The sequence below is a fragment of the Stegodyphus dumicola genome, chromosome X1 (genome assembly GCF_044657685.1).
Source record: "Stegodyphus dumicola isolate Sdum_Otavi_A_Nest chromosome X1, ASM4465768v1".
NCBI classification, from domain to species: domain Eukaryota; kingdom Metazoa; phylum Arthropoda; class Arachnida; order Araneae; family Eresidae; genus Stegodyphus; species Stegodyphus dumicola.
In genome coordinates this window covers 118,713,390-118,739,587 of record NC_140780.1, presented here as the reverse complement: position 1 = coordinate 118,739,587, position 26,198 = coordinate 118,713,390, and the positions used below count along the sequence as shown (strand labels likewise).

The 26,198-nt window shown below is 33.2% G+C and overlaps 1 protein-coding gene across 1 annotated transcript; it reads left to right on the top strand.

Annotated features, from left to right (window-relative positions):
• Window positions 1–10,039: 10,039 nt before the first annotated feature.
• LOC118184958 (uncharacterized) lies at window positions 10,040–25,896 on the top strand. The gene is made up of 5 exons (XM_085807573.1): window positions 10,040–10,124; window positions 12,461–12,486; window positions 12,566–12,757; window positions 15,141–15,398; window positions 25,611–25,896. Exons 1-5 carry the CDS (start codon window positions 10,085–10,087, stop codon window positions 25,860–25,862), a joined length of 768 nt encoding a protein of 255 aa, XP_085663699.1. The 5' UTR covers window positions 10,040–10,084; the 3' UTR covers window positions 25,863–25,896.
• The last annotated feature ends 302 nt before the right edge of the window (window positions 25,897–26,198 follow it).

Genomic DNA, 26,198 nt, shown 5'->3' with positions numbered 1-26,198 from the left:
ATTATCCAAAAGAATATTTCAAGAAAAGTTTGGTTTTTTTTTAGCGTTACACAGCTGCAGCCTTCATTTATCAGTATGAAAACATTTACGTACTACTTACTATAAGGAATTTATTTGAGAAAGTGTTCGTAGTGGAGTAGAGTAGAACTCATTAATGATTACTCGATGAGAAATGGTTTTTATTTCAGCTTCGCGAAGATAAAACCTAATAACAAGTCTAATCTATTGCATTTCATCCTATGGTGGCAAAACAATAACAGCTTACCTAGTTACTTTAACAACGTATCAAATCAGCAAAAAGCTAATAATTTCGTAGTAGAACTTCATATATCTGGAAGACTAGGATCACAACTCATATGAATATTAAAAAAAAAATCCGTATTTTTTTTGGGGGGGGCAAATACATGCATTCTGTCATTCAAGTGAAGAAATAGTTAGGCATTTAACCATGTTCTCCCCCCCCCAACACACACTGTACAATAAAAAAAAATGGTACTACTCTTTATTGTAAGGAACTGATTCTCTACAAATTGAGGTTGAAATATAGTGCTAGATATAAATTTATTACGTTGCACATTTACGTACGCCATTAAAAGTATTGGATAAATTGATTAATTGAAAGAAAATAGGTAACATGCTTTGTTTTGTGAAGTAATTATTTTTTTTATAAATGTGCAATACCCTCGCCGGAACTTGAACCCTGGACCTCACGAATACGGGTCGAGTGTGCTTTCAATTACACCATGAATTGCATGAGGAAAGGAGAGAGAAAATACATTATAGTTTCTAATTCCTTATAGTTGTGGCCGGTCTAGAACAGCCATAAGGCGAGTATGAGCTTGCCAGGAAGGTGGACTATACCTACCTACCTTATACTTTCATGGTTAAACAATAATTTCTTTTTACCATTTTAGGTGAGCAAAAATCAAAGACAAGACTAACTTTTAGTTTTAGGGCCCCAGGATTTCATGGAAATATTTTAAACCCAGAAATCTATTTTGTAATTTTTTTTATGTAAAGGAAAATAGTCCTGCAGCGAAAAAATTAAATTAGCAAAATGTTTCATATCATTACACGCAAAATTCTGAAATATTTCAGGAAGAAATTTTACTAACATAGTCACATTTAATTTCAAGACTTTCGAGAAAATATTTAGAGAAAGTTACGAATTAAAATTGTCATGTTTTGGGCACTTAATTGATTCGTTTTGGGTAAAAATATCCATTATTTAATTTTTAGCTAGTCCCTTTATTAACTCGCACCTTCCTATTTAATTAAGCGTACTTTCGCGATTCGAGAAGTTTGTATGCTTAGCAGCCTTTCTTTTTTTGGCTGGGCTCTTTTTTTTTTCACTATCTATATTTTATTAACTAGAATTTTACATTACTAGAATCATACAAAAAAGTCTTTCCCCCTCCCACACTCGCACAAATGCAGACCTATTTTTGCTCACAGAGTGAGACTGTTTCCACATAATTTCTCCATGTTATTTTAATAAGCTTTGTAACTTATGAAAATTTGGAGAACAGCTATTTTGTATTACTGCCATAGGAGGAGGAATATTATTTCTTCTACTGTTAGTTTTTTCCAAAAAGATAAGAGAGAGAATAAAAAACAAAAAAATTACTTTAAAGTTTATTTTAGTGTGATGAAAGTTTAAATTACCCAAGATCTTCAAGGAAGATGATCATTTTAATTATTCTAATGGGTTTAGAATAAAAGTAATTTTCTTACATATGAATTTTCGCGATTTATTTAAAAAATGAGGAAAGTATATTCATAACAAATTAACGTGGAGTAGCTTTTACTACATAGTGTAACCAAATTCTTCAGAACAAGCCTTGAATGCACTCAAAAAGTGCGTTAGGAGCATTTCTAAGGTAATTTACATTTGTATATCATTTATCGCAATTTTAGCTCTCACACTGATGCTAAGTATTGAATGATGGCTTTCGACGCATTGCAGACTTACTGATCAAAACATTTGGAAACTACCAACCACTTTTACAAAATTATCTTGTGGCTATCAGTAACCTTACTTCATTGGACATAAATAATTACCTTGATCAGAACACCTTTTAACACTTGATCGTAAACTACAGTGCGCCCATCATACACCTAGTGAACTGTAAAATAGCCAAACCTCTACAGAGTTAATATCCGGTTGCAATAACTATCTTAAAAATTAATATAGCATCCTACTATACATACTAATATAGACTTAAATTTAAAATTAATATTTAACTCGAGCTTTTATATATTAAATTTCTCACTCTCTGCGTAACGAATTCAGAATCCAAATATAAATTTTAAACCGAAAACGAATCTATTTAAATGTATGTCTTGGAAAGATTCAGGATAAGAAAATGCTGAAGGAGAGGAACGTGAGAGAGACAAAGCTGGACAATAAGAACGTGAGGGTGGAAGTCCTTGGAGCATATATTGATAATAACCTTAGGATAACGTATTAGAAATGAAGTGAAAAACCACTCGTAGCGAAGCACGTGACTTTTATAAAGCGTCTGATGTCAGCGATCGAAGATCATTTTGAAGCTAGATCATTTTCTTAAATTTGTTACTACATAGTGTGTTTGCTTATTAGGTTGTTTACCCTTGTAGCCCGTGAAACTCTTTAGCTTTTCTCATCCCGTAATTAGTTACCAGTTTTGCTTCAATCTCTGAATTATTTTCAAATGTCTGTTTGCTGTATAGTTAATATACTTACTGAGTGTAGGAAAATAAATAATAAATATAGAAAATGTAGTAAATGCAGGAAATATTATGCTGTCTTTAAGTAAACTTTGCGACTCTGATCAACTTTTAATAATTGCTAGCACATTTCAAATTATCATGTGATATTAGGAATTTAATATTTTTTTCTGTTTACTCTGCCTCAAGTTTTCAAAGAGGTTTTGCATAAAATCATACTAGCTAATACTCTTTTGAAAGATTTCTCTAACTCAAAATGAGATAGCATACAGCTTCCAAATTTTAAGACATATTCTCTCTATTACTACGTTTATAGTGGTAGAAATATATTTCATTTATTGAACTTAACTCGTAGTTAAGATCTATGAGAAACAATGTGTAACGACATAAAATGTAAATAATTAGTTTGAAAGTAACTCACAATATTTTAATATTTTAATTCTCATAATATTTTAATAATTATAAATGTTTAATTTGCATATTATTGTATTATCGTTTTGGTAACAGTTTATCTTTAGAATCCAATTTGTTTTTATAAATAGAAGATGAGTTTTTGACTACTGAGTTGGTGAATAAAATTATATTTGGGGTTGATATGGTAATATTTTTATTTTTTAGTAGTTCAATCAAACATCCTTGGAATAGCAAAATTTTGTATGCATCTTATTACGTTGTACCAACTGAGGATTTATAACGACTGTACTTATAAAGGAATCCGATGAATGGCAGAGTGCGCAAAGATACTGTTTGACTGAAGATTTGCGTTTCAATTTCCAATTTCCCGAGCGTATACTAGCCACCTAAGAATTTCCTTCTACCAAGAAGGCCACCTAAGAATCCCTTCCTGCCAAAGATACTGGATTGCCTTTGGTTAGAAGCCAACTATCTCCACATCAGAATTTCAAAAACAGTGAGCAAAAAGAGAAATAAATACATGCTAGACGTTAAAGAAAAATTAGAGAACGTCAACATGTCTTAATAAAGATTAAGGAAATAAAACAGTTTTTAATTTTTATTAAATTTTGATTTTTTATTGTAATTCTATCATATTTTTTTATTTTTTGGTGCTTACTTTTACTATACTTTGTAGTGTTCCTTCTTTTTATCTAATAACTAATTGTGGAGAAACCTAGTGAAAAGCTAAGCGAATAACCGCTTAAGTTCAGTAACAGAAACGTAAGGCTCAAGAAGGGTTAATTACTCTTTATTGCTCAAAATAAAGAATAACAGTCGGCCCCTTTCTCAGGGCGTACAGCAAAGCCTCATTTGGGCTTAAAGTCAAAAGTGTAAGAAATAAGAACTTAATTAATGACTAACTAAAAAGATTTAGCCGAAGCTAACACAGTTCTAAGTAGTTGCCACTAAATATCGAATTAGCAAGCGAAGTTAACAAGGGCCCGTAATACAGCCGAGCGTAGTAACAGCTTAGACAGACGTGGCCAAAAGGCAAACGCGCGCTAATCAAGAACTCTGATTCTCTCTGTCAAAGTCAGTGAAACTTCGACTTAAATCTAGTCCTTTTCATCTGCATTAAACGCGATTCTAAAAATACATTCTGGTAAGAAATTTGTAGGCTGAAATTAGGAGGAATAGGAAAGGAGCTTTAACTTAAAAATAACTGTTAAAAACTTAGGATAAACCTTACACATTATTTTTTTAATATTATAAACATAAAAAGGATAAAAGCAGAGAGAAAGGCAATTAAAATTAAGAGGCAACTTGGTTACATGATCGTAAAATCAGAATGCAGCAATATCGTTTAAGGGAGAAAATATACATAGGCAGGAATTAACTCTGGGAATTGATGACTTGTAACAATGACTGATGGTCTTCTCAGTTGATGGATGTTATCAGGAACAGTTGAGGAACGATAGCAATTAATTAAAATAGCATACAAATTATTTTTAAATACGAAAGGGTTGACCATAGAGAGTCCTGAATGGGTGCTTTTCCAAAGTACTTTTTAAAAATTTCAGCTATGAACTTACGCAAAAGAAAATCGTCTGCAGTTGACGAGAAACAGTTGGTCTCCTTGCACGTTCTGCCATTCGTTTGGGTACAGCCTAACTTATGGGTCATTTACAGGTCTGAGCTCCTAAGTTATTGCTGAGGTTGTGTCATAGGACGTAGATCACTATTGAATTTCCAAAGGGTTGGAAGGAAAACACAAACGAAAGTACCTGACTTGTGAATAGAGTCTGCGATTTCGATTACGACAAGACAACTTGTCTCTGCTAATCACCGTAACGTCCAGGTTATTTTGTTCTTTCAGCTATCCACCGGTCAGTTGCTCAGCAAGCACCGCTAAATTTGAGTTAGACATCAAGTATACCTTGTAAATAAGAATAGTATAATCTAGAGGTAAATATATGACTTCAAGGAGATAGTTTGTTGAATTAAAAGCTTTGTCCTGAAGAACTAATTTCAGATTACAGCCATATAATTAAAATTTCTTTAATTTCATTACCTTCATAAATTTTGCTAATAATAAAAATGAAAAGTTAAAGCGCACAAAAAGAAAAAAAAACAATGATCTGAATGCCAAAAGTGAAATTCATTTTTAAACTTCGGATTTGCCTTAGTTGCTTTAACACAACTTCAATTTGTAGATAATCCTATATTCACTGTATAAATGCACATCGGATTATCTACAAATTACAATGCATATGGTAATAAGGGAGGCGCATATCTTTGGGTTCGTTGATTTCGTCCAAACTTGCAAAACAAAACAAAAAAAAAAAAAAAAAGAATCTCAAACTGAGTACATCTATCTGCAAATGGCTTGTGCATGCATCTCAAAAATAAAGAAAAAATCGAGACTAAATAATATTCACATTATTTAAGTTCCACCATTTGTTACAGTCACCGAGTTCTTAAAAATAACCTCTATTTGAAGATTGAACCCTCAATATATCACTTGGAAAGAAAACGCTGTGAACTCGCGGAGTACTATGTAATATACTGCTGACGAGAGTTTCTTGCTTCGAATCTAAGAGACAGCAGCTCTCGTTTTGTAAGTGTTAGTATTCTTAAAACCTTATTGTATTTTAAAACGAAATTCATTCCTGAAAAACCACCAAAACTAATATAATATAAACATTTCGTCAAAAAAATAGTTTATTTTGTTTATCCACATTTTTTTTTCTTACAATTGGTAGTAGATACTGGCTACGAAAATGCTTAAAAACATAAAATACCGGACAGGGCAGATTAAATACATAATCATTTATCACAATCAATACATTTTTAAAAGGCAACTTTTCTTTGAAGTGTCAAGGAGAAAACGCATTTGATTAATATTCATAAACGGAAAGTTAGGTTGACTTGCATTTCTGCCCACTTTACTTTTATATTTCACAAATACACACACATACACCAGGAAAAATAACGAAACATTTTCGTGAATTGCAGATCCTTGATATAGCTCCTGTATGTTAGAAGACAAAAGTCGAGAGCAAGCAACAGTATTTATACAAGCTCTCAAAGTACATAAGAAGTAAAATGCCCGAAGGCGAAAAAGTGAAACGGAAAGAAATCAAACATAAAAAGAGGCAAGCCGTGACAACGAGGTGTCAAAATCACCAAAATGTGGTTGTTATGACTTACCCGCTTTTCAAACAGTAGCATCAGAATAAGTCCACGAATTTTATTCTCAACAGGAACGCAAGACTTCATCTTTTGGTGGCATGATCTTGGGCACCACAGTACAACTTTGACCAGCTTTATTGCAACTTTCGGCTCTAAGAGTCTCCCACACTCATTCCCCTAATTACAAACCTCTCTAGACCACTTTTAGCTTGCCGTATATTTTAAATGCCTCGCTTCAGCAAAGATACTTCATACTTACAAATATCCAAGCTATCTCAGGGATTCGAACCTGCCCCAACGATATGGCAGACAGCAACATAATTTACAGTACATAGTGTTTAGCGTTGTTGGCTAATAGTCTGATCAGTTGTAGCAAGGCAACAAAATTTCGTTTGTATGATGCATCGTGACCCGTTTTCAAGCGAAAAATACTAGATCGATTTGCCTAACTGAAGAATTTAAGAAAAATTTCGAACCTACACTACCTCATAAAATCACAAAAATTATATGATTTTTTTGATATTCTCTCGAAAATACCTTTCATTAAAAAAAAAGCTTCTTCTTACAAAATAAACGGCATTAATAAACTTAATAGAGATGACAAAATGGTCACTGAATTTCAACTTTTGGTCTGCAGATTGTAAGTTATCGACTACACTAATGGAGTTAGGAAAAAAGAAAAGCAAACGGATGAACTTAAAGAAAAGGGATGTTACTCAGAACTTTCACATTTTTTCTTGGTTTCTTTTTAGAAGTTTGCCTTATGCATTTGCCAGTATTCCATGTTTACTTGCGTATATTTTTCTCTCTTTTTTTTAAAATTTTATCATACGAAAATCAAGAGGGACAAAATATGGGAATATTTTACGAAGGAAGCTTTTACAGTAAGAGCATAACAAATGAAGAGTATTCATGCATGAACTACCGGTAATTATGACAATATTATTTATTTAAAAGAAACTTACATTCCAGTAAGAATGCATATTACTATTAACATTATAATATTTGATAAAATATCTTCATTTTTACTTCCGTATATCATAAATCTCGCCCGGTCTTGTTGTTGTTCACTTCTACTCCCCAGGCCTCAATAAATTCAGTGCTCCTGGAACTGTGTCTTCTACTATAGCCTGCAAGTCTTCGTCATTATCACCGTTATCATCGTCTTCGTCATCCAGTGCAGCCTGTCATTCTCGTGCAACGATTTACAGAATCATTAAAACATTAGATATCCCTGTTTCTTTGGCGCAGCCCGCAAAAGGCCGTAGGGCGTCGTAAAGTCTGCCAGGAGGGTCGGGCTGCGTCCCTCATATCATATCATATCCCTGTTTCCTTGAAGCTCTTCACTGTAATAGCTTCATCAGTCAGAGCCCATGCATCCAAAATGCACGAGTAAAATCAACTAGTAAGATGAAAACAACCGTTACGTGGATGAATTCATTTTAAAATTTAGGGGAGGTATTTTCCTGAACGTCTTCAGGAAGAAAAAAATTTTTTTTTCATTTGCGGGCACTTACCTATAACGGCATTGGCCTCCAGAAGTGGTGGCCATTTTTTTTGTGGAGTCACCTAATAGTCACCATTACCTCATATGAAGGAACAGACAATTTTACATCCATGCCTTCTCCGGGATTCGAACCCGGGCCCTTCGGTATCGTAGTCAGACTCCCTTAACCTAGTCAGGCTTCTTCTCATTTGCAAGGCTTATCGTACCACGTCCACGTCAGCCCTACAAATTATCGCAGGAACGCCGCCTCTGGACTTGAACGATAAGCTGCAGTGGTTAATGTAAGCAGGCTACGACGCACCATGAGTCTCTGGGGACAAATCCATATCCATACAGATTATGAGCATCACATACCGCAAGCTTTCTCCCACCCTGCTAAAAATAACCTCTTGGACACTATCTACTTTAATAGAACAGGGAATTGCAAATGGTGTTTTCACTGATGGCTCTAAAACACCAGGGAGCACGGGAAGCGGATTCTGTATACTTTCTGGAGGAGCTTTAACGTATGAGTGGAAAAGAAAGCTCGCTTCTGAAAACTCTGTCTTTCAGACGGAGCTCATAGCTATCAGAGCAGCTCTTCTCCACCTGAAGAATAATCCCACAGTGCCCAATATCATCTACACAGACTCAGCCTCAAACCTCGCTGCGATAGCTGGAATTCGTTCTCGCAGCCCTATCGTCAGCATCATTAGAGACATTCTAACCCACATGCCTGCCTCGCAAAGGCCCTCACTCATCTGGGTGCCCGCTCATACGGGAATATAAGGAAATGAGAGAGCAGATGTTGTCGCAAAGGAAGCAGCGGATTCATCCACTTTGCGAGAATTCCCGACCCTTAGGCCAGTCTCGGACCTAAAGAGTCGGACATTTCATCAGCTCCTAGGAATATGGCAAGAACGTTGGGATCAAGCCTCCACAGGGAGGCGTGCTTACAATCTCATTCCCAAGGTCAAGACAACAATCCAAACTAATAGCAAGTACATGACGCATTTCTTCACTGGTCATGTCCCTTCCCTTCATACCTCTGCCGCTTTGGCTTGAGAGAGAATGGTAACTGTGAATGCGGGGAGGAGAGTCATCCAGACCATTCTGTGTTCTCTTGCCAACACAGCACTTTACAGCCTCAAGCAACCAGAAGCCAGATTCTGGCCAAATTGGCTCCAGAATCTACAAAGTAAGAGTTGGCCAGCGGAAATTGGAAACAATAATTCACTACTGCACTAGCAATTACTCTTCTAACACTGGAAGATAGTAGCTATAAGGTACAAACTTGAGTCGTGTCTAACACACATTAGGTTCTAACAATGCCATTTCTAAGTACAGTTCTCTTAGAAATACACATCGCACCTTCAGTATGGCATTAACTCTTCTTGAACTGGCACATTTATTAACCTGAAGACAGATTACTTGCTCTGAAAAGCACAGCAGTTTACACGTTAGAACTATATAAGCTAGTTCAATATGTCAACAACAGAGTATGTGATATGTATGTTCAATATGTAATTTTGTATTTATACTGTGCCAGGTTTTCATACACAAAGTTTGTACTATATCTGAATGCTGTACTATATCTGTATATGTTTATATATTTTATTAATTGTACCTAATTTATACTAAGGATCACGCGTACTTTAACTATCATGATAAAGTATATTTGTATAAATGTATATATAAATATGAGTGCGAGTATGTATACTTTTATTATTATTATTTATTTATTTGTTTCGGAATATATATGTATGTAAGTGTGTCTATATCTGTATCTGAGTTGGTATTTATATGTACATACATATGTTTTGATTGTACTCTTCTTCAAGTGCTTTGTATGCACATGTACATTTCTTTTTTGCATTTTATAAATGTCGTCTGCTCAGCCTGGGGCTGCGGCCTGGCAACTAGTGGTTAACTCTCGCTGAGTTGGTAACCAGTTCTGCATGGATATATCTATACCTGGGTCGGAAGGCAACTCAGCGGTTTACTCCCCTAACTACTATACCGTCTGGGCGGCAGGGAAAAATTTTGTGAATACTTGAAAAATTTTTCAGAACCTTGCGCTAAAATTCTGGGAGGGGGGTACGCAAGTAAATACATTATTCACTTTCTTACCCTCTTTAATTATACGCGTTTGTACGAAATCGGTAATGTCAGTGTTACATATCTCCTTAAATAATTACTACTTTTAAATACATATATTTAGTAATTAAAAATGTGAATGCTGTTTTATATTTAGTTACTATGTTATAAAATTTCTAGGTCGTAACTAAACCATCTGGATTCATGGATGCAGCGTCAATCATAAGCTGTATTTTCATAACAGGTATGTTACTTCTCACATTCCTTTAAGTTATCCCAAAATATTTAAGATTTAATCTTATTAATAAATTTTATTCAAGACTGTAGATCTAAATAGGAAAGCACTATGGTTGTGTCTGGAAGATTTAGGGGTTCTCTTTATATATGAATGTGAGCAATACGCTCGAAGACTTAAGGCAAATAATAGCGAATGCTGATGTATAACGCGATAGTCATATAACGACAAAATTTAATTGAAAAAGCAAAGTGATGCATCATCAACATAAAATTCAGAAAAATAAAATATGTATTACACATTTCTTTTGAACATTTACTATTTATTTCCCTTCTTTCTTTCTTTTCTTTTTTTAAACTAGTTTAATTCTTACTTGATGAAAAACTGCTATTATACTACACTACGTAGTACCATGTTCACTTTTAGTGGATGTCAGAGCGATAAAAAAATTAACCTGACTTTCGCGGGCATATTTAGGTTGATGACTGCAATGGAAAGGCAGCAACATCCAGAGCGTTTAGCCTGCCATATTTCATCACATTAATGGCTCATTCTCGTTTCTCTCGAATTTTTGAAATTCCTTTAATTTTCAGAAAGCTTTTAGACTTTGCTATACCGGAAGTAAATGAAACCACATATTTACGAAACGAAAATATTATCTTATTCCTTCGACCGATTTCTTTTAACACTTAGAATGATTTGATTTTTCTCTTCAGCGTCAGTTTTTTCTTCCCAGAAAAGATAACTAAATAGAGGTCCACCGTTTAATTTTAATTCAAAATTCCTGAAAACCTTCACTATGCTAACTACAATAATTGATTTCGGTTAGTATTAGTTGACCTCTTACATGATTCAAAAACTTGTAAGAGCAATTGGCCAGCTATTAAGTAAAAGAAATTATTAACGAGAATGCAACTCATTACTCAAAGATCTCATTTAAATGATAGTGAACGCAACATTACTCAGACCTCATCTAAATGATAGTTCCATTGGTTTTGGTTTACGATGAAACCTGTTTTTATTAAGCATTCATAACAAATAATGTCGAGCATACTATTATTAGTGGAAGGCACAAGAAACACTAATAATGTCGCAGTTCTCATCCGAACACTAAGCTTCAAAATATTAAAATATGCTATAAATATTTCATATGCTCGTGTTATATATGTATTTTACAGCATAAATATCTTTTAAGGAATTGATATTCCTTTGATATTGCATGCCCATCAGTAAATGAAAATTGCATGCCCATCAGGAAGAAATACTTCGGGTTAAAACTAGGAAATCTACTTTAACGAATGCGTGTTTATCCAAGTCTTTATGAGAGGAGAGAATCTCATGCATGCAAAACTGAATCACAGTAAATGCTTTCTTTGATGAAATGATAAATACGGTATTTGTAACACATAAAATTTCGATTTCCGGATTATCTTCGGTACTACATTTTAAAATTCTGAATGAAAGAAACGCAACGCTCGAGATAATGATTCTCAAGAAGATAAAATGCTAACCAGGAAGTTAGAAAAGTAACTCTTGCGAACCGCTTCAATAGCGCATTTTCAAGATCATCACAAAAACAACTTTTAATATTATTTTTTTTATCTTTTAGCTTGAGTGCCAAACTTTGGAAATTTTTCCTCAGCAGTGTCTTTATTTCGCGGAAAGGTTTAAAGAAGGGATGATGGCAGTCCAACCATTTAAGTAAAATTCATTTTGGCTCATTTAATGGATTAAACTTTAAAAATTCTTGTTTCCGATTTTTTTTTTTTTTTTTTTTTTTTTTTTTACTTTTTAAAATAGTTGTATTCATTACTTATGAAAATCTTGTTCACTAAACGATTCGAAAAAATAAAAGCACGCACTAATGCGACTAATGTTAAACTAATGCGAGAAAGAGAATAGTCAGAGAAAAAACTGACAGACGCGTGAAACTCGGAAGAGTGTTTCTTGCACGATCTTTCCTTCATTTAATTGCTGAAATTTCATTTACAGCGATATAGTAAGTGCTGCATCGTTCAAGTGTGGGTCGAAGTCATCATTCTCTTTTAAACGGCACTAAAAAACATGTGAAGAGGTAAATTTTATAAGATTAAGACTGAAGCAGCAGGAGAATTCTGCAGTCTAATTAATGAGGAAATTTCGAGAATACAGGATTTGGATGTCAAATGCGAGAAAATGTAGAAAGTGGGAATGTCAGAAAGGACTTTCTTTTAAATGATAATTGCATTTTTTCCTCTCGCGATCGAAAATATGATTCATTATTTATATGATCTATCATGCTCAGATCAATGCATTTTTTTGGCTAAAAGTATAAGCATTTCATACTTTTTTCTCTTTTTTTTCAGTTTTCTGCAGTTTAATAGAAACAGAGGTGAGTTCATAATACCTGTGCTACAGTATAGCCTATTTCCATGCATTTTCTTATGTGTTCTTTATTTATATATAAATAGGGACAGAACCTGAGACTACGTCAAGCTCTTTCGAAAACCGCAGATTGGCTAAATGACGTTGATGGGGATAATATTCCTGGGCAAGCTGGAGTAGATTACCCAGTACATGCCTTCGTGCCACTGGAAACTAGTTTCCAGTGCAAGGATTATGATTATGCAGGCTATTTTGCTGACATTGAGGCAGATTGTCAAGTGAGAATTCTTATTAATTTTCCAGATTTAGATTGGCATAAAATCTAGCTAAGGTACTTAAAAAATTTTAGAAACGATAAGTCATCTTAAAACTAAATTATCTTCCTTTTTATACACTGCGAAAAGTTCTATTATATTATTATGATCCTCTCCGCCACTGAATCCTTACCTCATTATCGAAAGGTTTAAACATTTCTTAATATAAGCCCACATGTGCATTTACTGTAGTCATCTCAGTCATTTGTTGCGACTAAAATAAGTGAAAAATGGTAGGTTGCAGCTTTCTGTGAAATGTTAGCTCCTTATGCCTCAAGCGAAAAATCGTATTTTCTAACTTACTTTTCCCCCGTCCTTTTTTCCCCCCGAAATCAAAAGGAGAAAATTACGCAGTATACATCATTTTTTAGGGGAAGACTTAAATAAAGAGTATATATAGCACATTAAAACATCAGTAGAACTAATATTATTATATTCTAGATTTGAAAGAAATCAGTTAATTTCAATAATATCATTTTCGCTTATACAGTATACATTCCCATCTCTGCATGCATTTTATGTTGCTACCATAAATCAGTAGTTTCTAAATCGCATGTTGAAAATTCTAAGAGGGGATAGCTGAGAAAATGCGGTATCCGTTTCCACTGTAGCTCTTCAACTCAGAATCCATACGTTTTATCTTTCCTGACCCTGATCCGATTATGGTTTAGATAAACTTTTAAAGTAAGGCCAAAATTCGCCTGGAACTAGAGAACCCTTTTATTAATTTAAATAAAGTTTAACAGACGGCACCAACTCGTGCTTCAAAACGTTTGGCTTAAATCAAAGATAACGGATAAACTTATAATTAATGAAGTTTACGTATAGACTAACGACTTCATAGTTTAGCTAGAGCGCAAGGTGGCTCCGACCGAAGTCGGTGTAAACGAGCCTATTGGCAAGAATAACGCAAAGCTGCAGAATTCTAATCGCCAGAGAAGCAAAGTTAGCAGCGTTGCCTTAAAGTAGGCAGAACACGCTCTGACTTCACCCTCCCACCCTTCCTTTAAGTACTTCCTTCTTTCTATCTAATCTGAACACTGCACGCGCTGAACATTTGTATTCTGGCAGGGAAACGAAACAAGGCTTTATAGGAAACGGAGTTCACATAAAATAGCGGGTTATAAAATTAAAATGAATCTTACATGTCTGTGGACTGCTACTTTTATTCGAAAGATTCTTCACTTTCATAGCCAAAAAATTCAAACTTTTGAAGATTGGAACAAACAGGAGTGTTAAAGAATTTAGCAGTTCTCCCTTGGTTCTATAACACTGTCTCGAAGAGTAATGTGTTAATTCCACTAAAAAGCTTGGCTGCATGAGATTATTTTTATGTGTAAATAAGGGCCAGTTTTCCTTAGAAAGAACATATTTTCCTAAAGGCATGCAGTCTATGTACCTGTTCAAACTATGTGACTTGTCCGGTCCTTAACCTTGGTGAACAAGTAGTAGATTTCCTCTTCCAGAGGATACGCAATAACAGCTTAAGTACAATAGGCAGGCCTATTGTCCTCATGAGGGTGCAGAGATAGAAAGCCGGTGTTATAATTAAATAATCAAATTTAATCTCTTTAAGGTTAAGGATTATTTCCATGTATTCTGAAAATTTTGCTCTGAAAGATTTCAAGGTTCTCTGAAAGAACATATGAACTACACTTGCTAATCATTTACAAATTTACATACGTTTTGATTGCCACGAAGTTAAAGTTCTTTTTATAATAATTATAGTTTTAGAATAGTAAATATGTGAGTATATCAGACTCTTTAAAATAATATTCAGTACTTAATTTTTGTTTAAAAAGACCTAACTTTGTGATTATCACGAAGTTCAAGAATGGGTTCGAAAGAAAGGGTATGGCTGTGGTATGGAATGGAAAGAAAAGATACGATTCTCGTAGAGTCAAAAAAGTAGTAATAAAATTAAATAAGACTAAACAGTACAAAATCTGTAACTAACCTTCTTACTTTCCTATGAAATTCACCGCGTGGAAGAAATAATGTATTTTCTTAGGCAGATTTTATTTTTAAACATTTTTGTAACTCTATATTTAGTAGTCATTGTTATGCTTCAAAATGGTTGACAATGAGATAAGTTTTTTAGTGTTTACATGATATTTTATAGTTAAAGTATATTATATTTAATCGAAATCATATAAAGTTTCTGGGCGAAAACCCGAATATATCAAAATCTTATTTAATATATATCAATAGGTTAAAATCACTATTAGAAACGTATTATAAGTGAGCTGGTATTTTACATTAAAACTGATATATAGCAGAAATAAAAATAAATTAATAATTTTATATTAAAATAAAGCTTTTTTTGACATTAGTTTCATTTTTTAAGGCTTACCATGTATGTTTTCCTGATGGTCGAAATGCTAGTTTCTTATGCGTTAATGGCACAGTTTTCCATCAACGTTACTTTGTGTGTGATTGGTGGTTTCATTTCAACTGTTCCCATGCACCAAGCCTCTACGATTTAAATTTGTTCAGGAAAATTCCTCTCCCTGTTCTTCCCCCAGTGCAAAGAAGACCCTTTCCAGGACCAATGCCCCAACCTAAAGCAGATCTATTGCCACAGACTCGGAAACAACAGCCCAGAGTAAGTTTGAAAAAATCTTTATTGATACTTAAGCTTCAGCTCAAAAAAAAAGTGAATACAGTGTGAGTGAGAAAAAGTGAATAGCAGTCTACACATGAGAAAAAAAAATTTCATTATTGTATAAATTTCATTATTGTATAAATTTCATTATTGTAAAATTTCATTATTGTATAAAGGTGTAAAGGTTATACTGGTGTCGCAGTTTAACAAAAAAAAAAAAAAAAAAAAAAAAATGCACCGTCCCTTGAAGCAATCTTTAACTGAAAAGATGTTGTATTGAAGTCAATAATAAATGAATATCCAGGTTTTATGACTGAAATACGTTAAGAAAAGGATTTTTTTAAATTTTTTTATTAATTTTGCCTATAACAATTTTTAAAACTGATATGGGGGAAAAAAAGAATTATTTACAAGCTTCTCACGTTCTTCTCATTTTATAACTCATCAGTGTTTCGCTTATTTATTTTTTCCATTACCATTTATTTATTTTTGTTGAATTTCAAATTAACCTTAAAACGTTGTCCACGACGTAGTAAAGCTATTATAGTTACAACTTTAGTTATATATAATTTACTTGAATAGCAAATAAAAGAAAAGTGGGAATAACGAAATGTGCCTACTTACAATGTAATGCAGAACCACAGAATAGGAAACAAGTGTTGGTCTACATCTCAGCTAAAGTCTATGACAGCAAAAGCAGAAAAAATTTATAATAAAACTTTTTTGAAGTTATAAAAATAACTGCTTTATTATTTTAACCATTTTCAATAGTTTTCCTTAATATGAAAACTTTTGGAAATGTTTTAAATAATAAGCCAACATTTTTTTCGGTTCATGAGTAATGCATGAAAAGGGATTTATATTTACTTATTCAACGAACTATCAAACGTGTGCCAAATTCGCCATTTGAATTCCTAGTGTAGTTATAAAATACAAACGTTTTTAACATAGTTCCGTTACATTGTTCTTCTACCTAATTTTCCTGCATAAGAAGCATTTTTAGAAGTAATTTTCGTGCGCTTATTTAACTTCCTCTTAGTAAGCCCACCAGTTGCTGAATGGATAAGACAACAGAACACTGTTAATTCGACCTGGATTCAAGTCCCGGCTGGCTGTATAAGCATTTTTGTTATGCATGTATAAAGGGAATAACAATCATTTTACCTTACAAAGCCCTCCATGAACAAATCTTCTCGTTTAATGGCAGATAACCCCAGCAATTTTTGCCTTGTCAAGTAGTCCAGTTCCTTTCTCTTCAAATAACACCTTAGCATAGAACCGCCAAAAGAAAAAAAAAAAAAGAAAAAAAAAATCCATTAAGCATCCATTTGAAGCTCTCATTACGACTGTATTTTATTTTAATTTATACTTTTTAAAAACTTTAACCTTTAAACGTGACAATTAGCAAAAGTAGATTAGGTTCAAAATTTTAATTCTGAACATAAATTGCATTTGCATTATTTAATTATTTGGAAAAACTCCAAAGCAAGCATAAAATACTGAGTATCTATTCTAATTATTATTCTAATATATCTAATTTTTCTTCCACTGTTGGCATTTTTAATAGTTATTACAGGCCACCTAAAAAAACTCAGTTTCGAATTACGAGAGCAAGATCATCTGATATCTGAGTACAGGCGACAAATCAATGGATACCATAACAAGCCGAAACGCTGTTTTGATACACATTCCATGTGCGCTGGTTGCTTTGCACGGGAGCCCGAAAATGAAACTGTTGAGACAAAATATCATCGAAGTATTCGTTTCAAGATCTACGGGCTAAACTAAATATCAGTATTCCATTACTAATAATCCACTCTCAACTGGCACTGAAGAACAACCATAAAACTTACAACTACAATTCTGGGAAGTTCAGCTTGATCGTTATCTTCATATTAGTACAAGGAAAGGAGCATTCCCTCAGTTGTCTTCCTGATGAACAGTATTTTAATTTATGTGAGTTTTAGTTGAAAATCTGATCTATTTTCCTTGCATGAAGTTTATTAAGAATTACTACAAAAACTACCTCAACGATTATTCTCTATTACATCTATTTAACAGAAGAAATCCTCTAAGTGATACTGATTACACTCCTCTGTCACAATAAATAAGTTATTTGTTACTTGTAAAATACATTAATACAAACTTCTTCTAATAAATAGTAAATGTACTTATAATTTCTATAAGGGAATACCTTCCATTTTCACATTGAGACCCTTTTGATTTGTTTTGTATTTTTTGTGTTTTATAACCATTTATTAGTGGTTATAAAATACAATAAAATACTCAAAACGCTCTCAGAAAGTCTGCAAAAATCTGTTTTGCGTGAAATTTAATCATTATTTATTCAACGTATGCCAATTTCTAACGCATGGAAATTTGAAAAATGTCTTAATCGTTCGTTAATTCCAGCATTAATATATTAATGCTGGAATGATGTAGTTGTATATATGCGTGAAGAAGATAAGTAAAGGTATTTCTTCCGTCTTCTTCGCATGCCTTCGTGGTGTAATGGTCAGCACACTCGGCGCGTATTCGAGAGGTTCGAGTCTCGGTGAGGGGGCTGTACTCCAACTGCGCGAATGAAAATCTCCCCCCCCCGGGTCCTGCTATAGTCCAACTGCGCAAATCAAAATTTCTTCCCCCTGTTGCCTACAGGGTTACAATTTATTTTTTCGAAGCCAATTGTAGCCAAAAGAAAAATACAAATAAAGAAATAGAATTACATTTCACAAGAACAAGTAAAAAATATCTAACAAGCAGGCTAATTACTTGAATAATAGTAATAAATGTAAGAGCTAGCAAAGAAAGTAAAAGGTGTTGGTAAACATACATATTAGCATTACAAACATCTTTCATTTATTATAATAATATCATAAATTAAATAATTATAAAGAATACTAGAATTATATTTTTTATAAATTACATAATAATAGTCAAGATGTCTGAACTAGACTGGAAAATTTAATAGAGTTCTCTGGCGTGCAAAAGATTATTCCATATCAAAGTGTGTTAAAGTGTACTAAAAATATTTTCTGTTAATAAAAGTAATCATGTAAATGTTTGCAGAAATTAATAGTTAAATTAAAAAAAAAAGCTTAGCATGAAATCTATTATAATAACATTACTATACGTTTGGAACACAGACGTATAAATTGTTTATAAATTTAAATTATTATGCTAAAAAGTTTTTTCTAAAATTGATCTAAAAGAAAAGAATTAGATAAACAGTACTTCAAATTAATATAATCAATCAGGCCTCTCAATAATTAAAAGTTTTGTTGCGGCAAAGCTAGCGAACTATTAAAAATAACATTACCCTTTTGTGAATGGCAACACGAATTTTAACAGAACAGTCCAAATTTTACCATTCATTGTGTCTTACAGACAGTATATAAGTTATTATCTGACTAACACCATATCCCTGGTTTTGGTTTTTAAAATTGTCAAGATGTTTTTCGCAGAATATATGATTTCCAAATGTTAGAAACAATTAATAAATATAATTTAATCCACTGACCGAACAAGAAACAGTTCGTTCTATTGTGCCAGCGTGCAGTGAAATCCTCTGCACGTGGAATAGACGTTCGGTTTGTAGGCACCAACGAGCATTCTGATGACTCATCCTGATGTCAGACAGACAGACAGACAAAGTAGACAGATGTCTTTTGTTGCACCCGCTAAGTCTTTCTGCACCGATGGGCGAAAAATCAAGCATAGGTGCGAAGGAAAGGTATATAGAAAGGGGGCAATTTCGTATTTCAGAGGAGAGTAAAAAGGAACTTCGTATATTTTATACGAGTTCGAAAGGCCAGGAAGAAAAGATGGGACAAAATAAAGTAAAAAATAAATGGCCCAAAAGTAATGGAGAGGGGAAAAAAAAATTATTTATAATTAAAAAAAAGGGCCTATAGAAAGAAAAGGAAAGGAAGTAAGAGAATTTTGTAAAAAAAAAAAAAAAAAAAAAAAAAAAAAACCACAATTGTGTTCATGAGTGTAGTCAAAGTTGTTATCATTTACATTAAATACAGTCTTCCAGGTGTGTGTAATGAGTGTGTTTTGTAAAGCTGAATAGAGGTAAAGATGGGGAAAATTAATAATAAAATAATAAATTTTGGGGGTCCAGTCACATAACAGTATAAGTCAGGTTTAGAAGCTAACTTTTGCTATAACAGGGAAACTAAAATTTAAAATTTTTTAAATTTAAACTTTTATTTTTTTACATGGAAACCAATATTAGCCTCTACCTTGAGACACAGTGACAGAAGACACATAAGATCAAGATACATATAATATCATGCAAAGTTATACATTAAACTAAGTAACATCATCTATTGCGGTTTCCAACATATTTATATATTCAGAAAACACCATCAGATAAAATCATAAGTCCAAAACAAGGTGAGAACATATCAGCAAAAATAAATAAGTAAATAAATTACGGAGTTTTTTATTATTATTATTAATTAATTTAAAAAAAATAAGCATTTTATTTATTTATTAAGTTAATGGTCATAATTTATTATATGTGTACTATTTTATCAATTTGAGGCACACTGTATTAATATATGCTTTTAATTTAAATAGATAGGAAATATAGATTAAAGGAGCAAAAACTACAACTCTGTACATTCATTGAGGCCCGAGATCGTGTTTTTAGCTCTCGAGACATTCCTCAAAGGGGCCCCAATGGGTAGGGCTAACACTACTGATAAGGATAGCGTCCCTACGAGATAGTAACCAAAAAAGAACCACATGATTTAAAGCAATTACTAAGTATTTAATGCCAAAACATACTAAAATGAGCATAATAATAATAATGATCATAATAAATGAATGAATTTAAAGGTACTTTAGTGACAGATATTTGATTTAGCTTAGAGAAAAGAAGTTCTACTTATCTGAACGCTCCGTCTTAGTGCTGCAAAAGATTGCAAGGAAGACAAGACCCCCCAGGTACAGGAGAACTCCCAGCTTTGAGAACGAGACAATGCAGAGGATATTCGCGAAAATTTTCTGAAATAAATGAAGATTTTCCGGAAAACACCTTTGAAAATTCAGGAGCTCTTCCAAGATCCTGCCTCCATCGTCATTAAAATAAGAATTCGTCCATCCTGATGTCATCAGGCTGATGATGAGGCCCCGCAGCGGCGGTCGCCGTGTGGTGCTACGTTTGCTGAAAATATAAGTTTTTCGTGGAAGCCCGAAGCGTTGCTTTTTCGCCGCCGATATGAGACCATACAACACAAGACATGATTTTTGCTTCAGTGCTAGTACAATCCTCGTAAGTTTAGCTGTTTTTATATTATACCTCGACTACTCGTAGGTAAATATTTTATTTATTGTATTCTTTAATTTTATATTCATAATAAATAACTCATTTCAGAATGGAGAACTCAAATGTCTCAATAATTAAAGATTTATTGGAAAATCCATTTTCGAGACGAGACGTTACTACAAAAAACGAAATAGTTAAATAAAGTAGACCGATGCCGGTTATTATTCTATCGCAAAAAGGTTGATTAAAGGACAACAGTGTGTACGACATTTTCAAAAATCTATGTTTGAAAAATTTAAATGGTTAACCGGTTGTAGTGAATTGAATAAGTTGTACTGTTGGCCATGTTTACTTTTTGTTGTAATTGAAAAGGACAAGAATATTTGGACAAAACAAGGCTACAGTGATTTAAATCATCTCTATGAAGCTGCAAAGAAACATGAAAAAACACAATCTCATATATATATGCCGTAACACTATTAAAAACATTTGGTACCGCCAGGATGGATTTGATGTTAGATCAATAAAAGGCATCCTCCATTGTTCAACACAATGAAAAAGTAACAAGAAATAGAAATATTCTCAAGTTACTTAGCAAAACAAGAAGATGCATTTCGTGGACACGATGAGAATATAAATTCCCTTAATCGAGAAAATTATATAGAATTAATAACTTTAATTAGTAAATATGATGACCTTTTAGCAACCCATCTAAGAACTGCAACTGTATTTTCTGGAACCTCTAATAGAATACAAATTGATATTATTCCATCGATAAAAAATATTGTAATTTAAGAAATTAGAAATGAGGTAAAAGAAACGTCATTCGTTGCTATTATGCTGAATGAAACATCTGACATATCTCACAAATCGCAATTATCGGTTGCGCTACGATATGTTAATAATTGTAGTGCATCAATGGAAAGATTTTTGTTTTCTAAACATGTTAGTGGTGATCGTCCAGCAGAAGCTTTGTGTAATGTTGTGCAATGAACGATTTTGAGTTGGGGGGTGTGAGAATAAACTGATTGCTCAAACGTACGATGGGGCAGCAGTCATGGCAGGAGCGTTGAATGGGACGCAGAAAAAAAGTAAAAGACATTTTCCCAGAAGCTATGTTTGTGCATTGTTGCGCACATGTACTTAATTTAGTTCTGTTGCAATCTATCTGTATTGTTTATAAAAGATTGTAAATTATTTTTTGCAACAATTTCTGGCATAGCCTCATTTTATTCTGTGTTTACAAAAAGAAATCATGTTCTAAATGAAATTATTAAAAGAAAATTTCCAAAATTAGCTACAACACGTTGGAACTATTCATCTCGTTTGGTAAATACCATAAAAAGCGAAAGGCAAGGCCTATCTGATTTTTTTGAAAATATTAGAATCCTGGGATAACAATAGAATTAATATTGCAAAGAGTTATCACGTTTTTTTGAAGAATTTAACGGTAATTTTCTCCTAAATATTTTTGTCAAAGTGCTTAGTTATACTGATGTTCTATTTGATAGTTTACAAAAAACTAACTTAAATATAGCATATTCTAGTCAAGAAGTAGAGGAAGTAAAAGATGCAATTCAAAATATGTGAACTTCTGTTGCATATGATGAAGTTAATGAAGAGACTATTTCTGTAGTGGGTCCCCCAAATTTAAAAAATCGTCGTGTAATTTACAAAACTCAAGTGTAGACCAACATTTTAAAAATTTATATTATGAAATAATGGACACTATTTATTGTCAGTTAGATGTCCGTTTCAAAAAATTAAATTCGCTCAAATTTTTTGAACTATTAAATTTCTGTTTTTTTTTTTTTTTTTTTTTTTTTTTTAAAGAAATATCAAAGTAAATTTCCGGATGAATGCCTTTATTCGTTAAAGAACGCTTATGCAAAACGTTTCGATTTTGTAAAGCTAACCAATGAATTATGCGTTCTTTATCGTAGTGAGTCATACCACGAAATGAATTTATCGAAACTTATATGCTGAATGACTTGACAAGATGCCCTAAGTGAAGTAAATAAATTGGCACATTTAATTTGCACAATTCCATTTTCAACTGCTTCGGTGGAGAGATCATTTTCAGCATTGAAAAGAGTAAAAATTTATGCACGCAATACAATGAGCCTGGATAGATTAAGCAATTTATCTCTAATAACAGTAGGAAAAGAAATGTTACGCTTATTACAGTCAAAACCAGAGTTTTATGATCATGTAATTGATGATTTTGTTAGTAATACGGATAGATGTATGGATTTTGTGTACAAATGAATAATAAAAAGTTAAAGAAGTGTTTAATGTACATTTTTATGGTTTTATTATTATTATTATTGTTGTTCTCTGCATACCCTGCATGAAAACCTACCGCACGCCACTGCTTGTTCTATACTATGTTTATCTTAGGAAGTAAATAAGTATAAAATACTATCTCTTAATATCTGGTGCCGGAAAAAAAAAAAAAAAATACGAAACTTGACCTTGAATTTATACTTCCTACTGTTGGATTATTCTTGCTGAATTATTTTACTTCCGGCATTAAAACTTAGTTTTGTTTTTTTGTCCTTTTTTACTACTCGAGCAATGGCGCCGGCCGAAGCTGTAGACAAAATGACAAAACTGAAACGAAAGCGGAAAGCCGTGCGAAGTATGTTTCTGGCTTTTCTACTGAAATTATTCTGGGATACTATATCCTCTGCCAAAGCACAACAATTTTATGCTCACCACAACATCAAATGGAAATTCATCGCCCCACGAGCGGCTTGGTGGGGACAAAGGATCTCCCTATAGATTCTATGGTGGGGAGGATGGTGAGAAAGAATGATAGGCTCAATTAAGCGATGCCTTCGGAAAACAATAGGTAAGGCTCTTTTGAATGACGCTGGTTTGATCACTCTATTATATCATATTGAAGCCGCTCTTAACAATAGACCGATTGTCCATGAATACGGAATAAAAGATTACTTTGAGGAAGCTTTAACACCCTCGCACTTCCTCATAGGAAAGAAATTAACTACTATTCCTTCCAGCCTCACAAATCCTGAAACAAGAATCGTCAACATTTGATGGACTCCTTTTGGAAAAGATGGCAAAAGGAATATTTGATAGACTTGCGTACATTTCATCAAGTGCGGAATCCATCTGAAACAAATAAAATCCGAAAAGGGGACATTGTCCTACTACAAGAAGATGTTAGACCTCGCCACACCTGGAAAAGGGCCCGTGTTGAGGAGCTAATCCTTGGCCGCGAAAAGAAAGTCCGTACTTGTGTCCAACGTACCAATGGACATACCATTACCCGACCTGTGCAGCTAGTCATCCCCCTGGAGGTTGACTAGGGTGGGGAGGATGCTGCGGCAAAGCCAGCGAACTATTAAAAATAACATTACCCTTTTGTGAATGGCAACACTTACGTTTTTGTATTCATAAATGTTTTTGCTTGTTCTATACTTTATGTGTATGTTAGGAAATAAATAAGTATAAAATACTATCTCCTAATAAGTTTATTTTTTTAACCCAAAATTAAAAAATTGAGATGCAAAAGTTTGAGTAATATACTTGGAAATATCTGAACATTTAATTAATAAGAAATGTCTAATTAAATTAATAACAAGCTAATTAACAGTAACATTAAGCTTAATTTCATTCAATCTAAAACAAGCAATCGATCAGGAGCTCTGCATAACTGAAGTTTTATTGCTATTTTACGTAGATTTGCGTATAAAATAAATATTTGCACTTATGAAACAAGTGAATAATGTACTGATAGTCAACAGGAATTAAAATACAGTGATTAAAAATATAACTACTTGTCAGAAGGACTTCAGACTTCCTTTTTACTTTAGCACACGCCAGATTTTAAATTAGTATTTGTTTTGCATGCACAATTTTTACAATAGTGATAAGCGAAAATACAGGCTTGTAGTCTCAATAAAATGACCCATTAATGGCGATAAATGACTTTTTCTAGAACCATCTTCTTGGGAATTCAAGTTCTTAGAAAGAGGGGGCAGGAAAACGTCGCGCAGTTCGTGAATTAGATAAGAGGGAGGAAGGGATCTTTGATCAATTTTCGCGCAGTTCGTACTCTACCGGTGAGGGTACTGCGCATTTTTCCTGTCTCCTGTTTCGAAATAAACTAATGTCTCCACAAAGGCAACTCAAGCAAACGACTAGAAAAATGAACGCATATAATTTTGCTTGCTTTAGATTGTGACTAGAAAGGAGAATTTCCTTGTTGCCAAGAATACGGTTTAATTGAATTCTTTTTTAAGTTACCTAGTAAATAAAATGTGGAAAACCCTTGCTACTGTCTTCTTTAACTATTATTAATACTTTACTATTTCTACATGATATTTTAAATTAGGATCGAAAGCGCGATTACAGGCAATCCATCTTGACACAATGTTTTCGGAATAAACATGACCAAATATGGAAGCGAATCGGTGTAAATCCATTAATGAGAAAAAGTACAGTATAGAACAGAATAGACTTTGGATCTATAATGTCATTCATGCGGAGTCGTTATTTTAATAAATGAGTAAATAATAAAATTTAGTATATTCAAAAGGTTCATGCTGCATGCGTTTTGTCTTGCGCCCTCTTATATTTTCATACTAGTATACTTAAAAAATATGCACATAAAATAGATTTAGATTCGCTTCATTTTTGAAATAAATAAGCTATTCATTGCAAATATGTGAATTCTTTTCGTCTATAAACCTGATAGAAGTGCAAGGACATAAATTATGTTAAAATTTAATAGTGGGTAACACACATCAGTGGAAAACATAATTAAAAGCAACTGAATTAGGATTTTAAGACAATGCTCAGAATCCTTCTGAACAAATTTATAAAACAAATGCTAAGTACTTTTTTGGGTTATATAATACCTTATCTATTATATTTACAATATTAACTTGCATTTTATCTATTTAAAGGTTCCAAAGAAACTTATCAACTCTGGCGAGAATGATAAACAAGATGAAAGATTGAATAGACCACCGAAACAGAGCAGAACGCTATCACCGAACGATTTTCAGAGACCTGAAATGAAACGGAAACCAAACATCCAAAAATACACACAAATGCCAGAAATGAAGAGGAAACCGGAATATCATGATAATTGTGAATGCCAATGCAACAGTAATCCTTCAAGAAAATATGTAACTTCCACTTTCTCATACAAATAAAAAATTAATATGCTACTTATTCTATTTAAAACAATTGAATTTTCATTTATTTCTGTTAACGTGAAATGTAACAGATTCTGCATCACTCAGATCTGTTACATCAATTTAAATACAAATGTTTGGTGAAATACATACTATATAGATTTCAATTAAGTCATTCTACTCAAAATCAACGCCAAATAAATATTGAACTTTGCAGTTATAACAGATGCACTTATACCAGCAAGTATTACCTGGAAATAAACACAGAATGAGGTTTTCACATGATGGTTATATAAGGTATTTCTCCCGGCTTCTTAGCATGCCTTCGTGGTGTAATAGTCAGCACACTCGGCT